The sequence below is a fragment of the Morone saxatilis genome, unplaced genomic scaffold (genome assembly GCF_004916995.1).
Source record: "Morone saxatilis isolate NCDOM2014 unplaced genomic scaffold, NCSU_SB_2.0 Contig1, whole genome shotgun sequence".
Lineage (NCBI taxonomy): Eukaryota > Metazoa > Chordata > Actinopteri > Moronidae > Morone > Morone saxatilis.
The window spans coordinates 10075488-10083141 of record NW_023339651.1 but is presented as its reverse complement, the minus strand read 5'-3'; the positions used below and the strand labels follow the sequence as shown (position 1 = coordinate 10083141).

General features: G+C 37.6%; 1 protein-coding gene across 1 annotated transcript in view; it reads right to left on the bottom strand.

Annotated features, from left to right (window-relative positions):
- atrnl1b (attractin-like 1b) overlaps positions 1–7654 on the bottom strand; it is a 62663-nt gene that overhangs the window by 13940 nt on the left and 41069 nt on the right. The window contains exon 26 of the mRNA XM_035663519.1: positions 6372–6450. Coding sequence (XP_035519412.1) covers positions 6372–6450 — 79 coding nt within the window. The remainder of the gene's footprint in view (positions 1–6371; positions 6451–7654) is intronic.

The window sequence follows — 7654 nt, the reverse complement described above, 5'->3', positions numbered from 1 at the left end:
AAAAATGTGCTGGGAATACAATCACGAAAGGACCAGTACAATACCAGAGAGATTCTAGAAATGAATACTAAGTTAATGACAAAAGGCAAGAGTGAACCAAAAAACATCTGTGCAACGACGGGCTTATTTAGTCGAGAATACAAGCTGGAGCCATTCACGGTTGTGATAAGAGTGGACATGCAGTGCATTGCCATGCAACTTGATTAATTTGGCAAGTGAGCGAATGAATTATCTGTCTTATGAATACAGTATTTTGCTCCTTTCATTGGATTCTATAAAAGGGTAAGTCATCCCGCCTCTGAGCATATTCTACACCTAAACAGGTCACTTTGTCATTTTCAAAGATCACTGGCTCTACCCACGGGTGCTGTCCTGCAGAATCAAATAATGTAAATAAAAACATAATAAAAAACAAAACAAAATATTGAACTGCGTACCCATTTAGTGTTCAGTCTAACAAGTAAGCAAAAGAGAAAAATGATAAAATAGACGTGTTTTCTAGTAGCAGTTTACCGTTTTTGACTACTTCACTGCATGTTGATGCATGCTTTCACAATCTACACACACACTGTGATTAATGGACTGAAGATCACTGAATGAAGATATCCATTCTAGTAGACAGCCACTGCATACCACACTGACATGATGCTGGAGTAGCTGAGTGGTTTTGTGTGGGCTGAAGTACCAAGAACTCATTAGAAAATATGAATAACATGCATTATTGTGGTTGTGTAAAGTAAAAAGGTTAAATTCTAAAATATAAAAGGACTATAAAATATCCATTAAATGTTACCTTGCTGTATTTCTGTTTTACTCATTACTGGGACAGCTTCTAAGTTTCCAAGGGTAAGGTATAACCTAAGTTGTCCCTATCACAGTTACCCTCCATCATCGGTAACTTTAGAGGAAATTATTAGAGTGCAAACTTTAAACTGAACAAGGGACAATCAAGGTGACCAGGGGCTTAAGAGTAGGATAATCTTATTATAGCAATCGATGACTGCTGATTGAGCTCTTCAAGGGAAGAAGCACAACGTGAGACTACAGCAAGTCTGCAGAGGGACATGTTAGAATTGTGCGGTTAGTAATGTCTTCCTTTCAGTTTAGTTAATTCAAGCATAAAATCAAATGAGACAATCGAGCTTTCTTTATCAAAGTGGGTTTGTTTATGATAATAGTACTATAAACAACTATACAGGGTTTTGCCATCTGATGAGCCTTGGAACTCATGCATCTGTTACTCAAGCTGGACTTCCTGGGTTGTATTTCATGTATAACCAGTAAAGAAGCATTATAGTTGTCGACCAGAAGATGTCATAAATTGACTTTTTATCCAGTTTTAAGCTACATTTTTACAATACAATTTTTAACTCTTAGTCTTTTTAAACTATGTTTTTGAACTGAAGGATTTTAGTCATCGGATGTCTGGATCGAAAGTTATCAGAGGCAGGCCCTCTAGGATGTCCTTTGCCTGCCAAACAGTGTCTTGAGAAAAATTGGTTTTAAAGTGCTTTACTCTGTGTTTTTACCAGTCTTAATCACTGCATACAATTGTTTTGGACACCTATGCGGATAATTTGGCAGCCAGTAAAAACCTCCTGAATGATAAACACTGAAGGAATCCTAACCCCGAGAAGCTGACTGCAATGACGGCAATGGTGCTCAAGACAACAACTCCCCATGATCCCACACTACTTCACAATGTCATCAAATTTCGTCTTTTGTTAGTTTGTTAGTTCAGCAAGTTATTTATTAGGATACAACACCAGGGCTGTCTGTATAAATGTCTTGGCAATCTATCTAGCAGATGTTGAATGTCATGGGAAAACTGACATTTTGGACCTGTTGGTGGTGGTAAAGTAAAAGTCACAGGATTGCCAAAGTTAGTAGCATTTATCCTCTGGGCACCATAAAGGTCTGTACCAAATTCCATGGCAATCAATCTTATAACTGCTAATTATGCAAAATAAATAACAGAACCCATTTGTAAATATAGATATAGATAATACAACATAGCCCTTGCTCATGGCCTTTACATTCATCACTATCTTGTCCACAGCTGACATCCGTAACAACCCACAGCCATTACATGGCATCATGGCCACGACAACTTCTATGGGATGATGATAGCTTTCAATAAACAGAGGCTAATTAGTTACTGGAGGATTTAATAAATGGTATGCTGAAACATACTGAAAAAAACCACAACAACAATAACAACAAATAATGGTCAGTTTAATGGAAACCACTGCTAAATAGTAGTTTTGTGTGCTTTTAGAGTGCCAGTTAAACATCACCTCTCTACACGACGGTCAGTACATATGTTTCGAGTGTGTATGAGATGTGTCTTTGTGTGTTTGTAGGAGTGTGCGAAAGCGATAGGAGATGCATTAGATACAGCCACATGTTTGTGTGTAACACATCTCTGTGTTGCAGTCTCGTGAAATGTCAGCGCCCCCTCCCATCTGTTCCCCCCACAGGTAGCTTCAAAGAGGTCAGCCCTCGTCCCCCTCCGTGGCATTTACAGCTGTTGTCTTTTCATCCCTTTGTCCCCCACTCAGGATCCAAGTCTTGTCACATATCCTCAACTAAAATTATTCAAATGCAACAGCTGCACCTTTCCAAGTCCTTTCAGCTCCTGACAAAAAGGAAAGCCCTTATTCAATTAGTGCATTAGTGCGGTTAAAGATCAGCTTTACAGGATTAAGTCTATACCAGGAATTACACACTTACACCCTTATGGCTTTAAGTGTCTGAGAGGCTGTCAGTGGTTATTATTCTATTCTCCATCCTAATTTTCTAAATAACACACAGACAGTTTTTATTAATGTACAAATGTATTTCTAGTGAAAATCCGAAATTACCCAGAGAAACTGGTTCATAACACATTGCTTTTAAGATCTAGCACAAGCCAAAAGTAGTAACACAGATTTCACCCCAGAAAGCCAATAAAAAAAACTTTCAAAAGTTCAATCAGTATCAGACATCCATATGCCACTTGGTTGGATCAGTGTCTCATTATTGTTCCTGCTATCTCTCGAAGCCTCATTAGGAATTGTTTATTCCATGTCCTTATGTCAGATGGGGGCTTGCAAGCATTAGATGGCGCTCAGCCCAAATCCTTCCACTCCATATTTGGACAAGTGCACAGGCTGTTCACAAGCCCTTTCAAATTAACTAGACACAATGCTCAGTAAAGAGCCATCAGTTCACCAATGGACAAAGATTGGTGGAACCAAATAAGTTTATCTAACATAATACAAGACTTGGTGCTGTCTTATCATAAGTGAGTGAACACAAATTCCACTCTTGTGATTTTACTTCACATTAGTAATGACCGAAAGCCATTAGCCTCAAGCAGAGATGAAGAGCGGGCTAAAGAGGTCTGGCAAGCTCACTTCTGTTCCACACCCCAAGATTTTTTCCCCCTTCAGCCCAAAAGTCTTCAGACACAACTAATTTTGCCTCAAAAACCATCACTGGAGGATATTTATCAGATTTTGTGCAGCTCCCTTTAGAGCCATGAATACTTTATACAGCTTTTTTCACATGCAGTGAAAGAGACTCACTTTAACACTGAATAATATATGCACCGCTATAGACATTGTGTAATGACAACAATTTTATGGACCTACAGTAACAATCACAGTGTCAATTTACAACAGATCAAATCCATGGTTGGCTGAACAGATGAACACCAGAAATGGACTTCAATAACACTGTTGCAATCCCTCTCAGATCACTTTATTGAGCCCACTTTAGAATGGAGAAAATGTCCAGTATCACTTGAGAAAAACAAACAAAACATAACCACCAAAGCAAAGAGTTATTTCTAGGACACATGGATGGATTTGCGTATAATTGTCCTTTGAGCAGTCAATGCTACAGACAGAAGATCTTGTTTTCTGGGGAGTTTGTAGAGAAAGATTGATTATGTCTGCACCTGTCAGACACTGATAATAGGGCTTAATAAACAAAAGTGAGAAAAGGATCCAAGTTGGAGGTTGTTCACAGGATTGTTGGATCCCTTTCATACTAATGCTTATTTTTGGTGTGATCCTTAATGGCAATTTTTTGATCAGTACAAATGGTGGTAATAGGAGCCAACTGTCCTGGGTCAATATAAAAAGCTTACATTGATTGCAGTGTGAGGTGTGCAGGATTAAAAGTAGTTTCAAGTTGACCTTGTAGCCCCAAAAAAGCATTTTCAGATACAAAAATTTACATAAGTGATGCCCCATCTCATACATAAAACCTATTTACCCTGACAGGATATAAAACAGGCCGTAATTAGTTCGACAATAATCACTACAAATGATTCTACTGATTTTGACCTTATGGAAATGTGGCCAAGAGAGCTGCCACACAAGAAGCAGTTAAAGACTATTTGCAAAGCTCAAGTACCCATAACAGCACAGAAGAACACCCTCGAGGCTGCTACAGCTTTCAGGAAAAGGTGACCAACACACAGCTTTTCTTTACAATTTCTTTTCAAAAGTAGGGCACCAGAAAATGCTAAAACAGGAACCTTAAGGCATTGTTTTTTCTCAGGTTTTTAATGTCATGTACCAGAAATCGAAATGCTCTAGAAATTTGTTTATTGGTATATGGGACATTTTGAAATAAATCCTAAATAGGATATGCAAAACTCTTGGTGTCAACAGAGTATAAATATGTACGTGAAAAATATTTTAGCAAAATTTAATATCTTAGGATGGTCAGATCTCAGGCTGTATCTACAGGTTTCCATTAAACCTGTAATACGTTCGCCTTTGCAGCCAACAAAAGCTGGTGACAGATCCCAATAGTAAGACTTGAGGATGGATTCTGGAATATGAGCACAGTGAGGAATGTAAGGTTCTTAGGGATTCCCTGACAGACTCCAGGGAATGAGCACTAAAAGCAGAGCAATAAAAATATACAGTACAAATATAGATATTAATAGATATTAATAGATATTAATTCATACATATGCATTGGTGTGTCATCTGCAAATAAATATTTCCATCTCACAGACTGAAAACCAGCAAGTATTTTGTTCTTCCAGTGACAAAACTTTTCAATCACCAGTAATTAAGAGATGGAGATTTTCATTTAACCATTTGTCTATTTTCATCTGGCAGCTGAAGGGCAGCGACAAACAGATGATAGGAATGCCAAGAGCAGACAGAAAAGTGAGAAGAATTTCAATGACGTGAGCCCATCTGCCTGCATTAACTTTTATTGACTTTAATTCTTTGGATAGGCATAATTTGCTGTCACGGTAGCTATCATTCTTGTTTATTTTCATATATCAATTAGAGGATATAAAATTCAGATCCTATGATTATCAATGTCATCCCCAAAGGGGAAATAAATTGTGGGAGCTTTATTAGTAGACTGCAGGTCATAAGGCTGGATGTGAACCAAATTAAACTTCCTGCTATTGAGTATCAAACAGCATCTAGGAGAATATAGGATTCACTCTGAAGAGATGGAAATGATGGTTGCTCGTACAGAAACCAGCAACCACCCAATGCAGTCTGGGTTAAGGGCAGTGAGGTGAATTTACATATATTTGCTCTCTTCCTCAATTTCCGGCACAGTATCTTTCTTACCCTCTTTTTTTAATCTCTACTGCCAATCATCTCATCTTTCACCCCTTTTCATCTCCATCTTTTCTCAACCCCAACTTTCATACCAACACTGAATATTAATGTTTCATTCTATTCTGCTTTTCCTTTGACGGTATCTCTACTCATTTCCTTCATACTTTTTCCACTAGTCCCCTTGACTTAAATCCATAATGTATCATGTCATTTAGCATCTCAACTTTTTTATATAATTATTTCTGACAAAATAGTCAATTAAATGCTGAGAGATCGTACTCTTAAAGAAGCATTTGTCATTACAAGAAACATATCTTCTTAATGATGGTCTAAAAGCGTCTAAGGAAGTGAAGTTGTTAACATAATACTGACAGCATTGAGTGTCCTTATGTATTGATGTTCTATCTCCCCCAATTGATGTAACTGACCAATCAGCTGGCCCACCTGGTATCATTTATCCTTTTTTTCGAACAACTCTACCTGCTACTGAGGATGGTTTGAAATTCAAACTGAAAGACTGAAACAGTAAATGTTTCCTCTGGCCATTTTTGTGTAGCCCTATACTACTACATATTCACTGTAATTTAGATTATTCTATCAGGTTTTCTTTCCTTTATGCTATTAAAACAATGCTGTGCTAATTGTCATCTTATGGTCTTTTTTTTCTGATCTGTGTATACTTGTCTGTTAAAATGCAAATTTCTTTGTGTTTCAGAAGAACTGGGGCACCATCGTGGTGGGCCCTATATGGGTCGATTTGTAAACACTGTTTTATGGACTTACTTCTCTCCGTCGTGAAGCCCAGCAGGTCTGTTTGATCTTCCACACCACTGCTGCCACCAGGAGTAGTGACAGAAAGCAACTGGAATGAAAGAGAGGAAACAATATCAAGCAAAATTCATTTAATAACAGCTGTGACAAATATATTCTTTGCATACAGGGAACAGTCAACTCTTGGATATTTAAAGCACTTTTTGCATTAAACAGTAGATACTGAATATAAACATGAAGCTAACCAGGGTGAGTTTCATGTTACCACTTTGCAAAAATCCTGACATTGATCCTGACAAATTCACATTGTGTAGAAAATGCTTCTCAATTACATTATCATTTCTCTTGAAAGAAGAAAACAACAAATTTATTTTACGTGGGGGTTGGCTTTAACCAACCAATAATTACAATTTTGTGTATTTCCACTACATTTTCTTCATATATTCAAATAACTACAATATTACTAGCTGAAAATAGGTGGACTTAAATATTCAAAGTTTCCTCCTAACTTAAAAAAAGACCAAACAGGGGAGATGATATGAAGAGATGGCACATCCATTTCCTAGTACGCTGAATATTTTGGCCGATTACTTCAATTAATAACCCAGCAGTAAAATCATTAGTCAAGGGAAATTCAGCAAGGTCCGAGTGCTACTGGGATGGAAAACTATGACTGATTGAGAGCTTCCACTTCATTATCCTGGTGACAGATGAGAATGGTAAGATTATTATGTGCTAAAGAGCCAAGTTTTTTGAAAATTGCTAATGCTTCATCTGTCTGTGTGGGGTAGTTAGTATCAAAAAAGGGATGTTTTTATAGTTTAGATACCTACAGTGTGCAACAAAGTAAAAAGGTCAGATAAAATGATGATAAATTCAACCCATTGCTCAGTCAACAAGTATTTTATCATTTCCCACAAATTATTCTCCACTCACTGAATTAAAAAGGAACATGACCCTGGTCCTGATGTCCAGGAACAAAGACAATCATATTTGGATTTGAAACACATACTGTAACATGATCAATGAGCCCTTGTCTTCAGGGACGTGCCACATTTCTAAAATGGGCAGTCTGGTCCAATAAGCACATTTCACCAGAAACACATGACTAGCTCTGATTTCAAGGGCCAATTTGTTAGATATTTAAGAAGCTTGAACAGGCTTTCAATTTGACTGCCACACCTGATAGATCCATTGGCCAGGATCTTTTAGGACATTGAAAACACCTGTGAGGGATGTGGTAACACTTGGAAAATACAGCTTCTCAAAAAGGAGGCTACCAAGCCAAAAAAAAA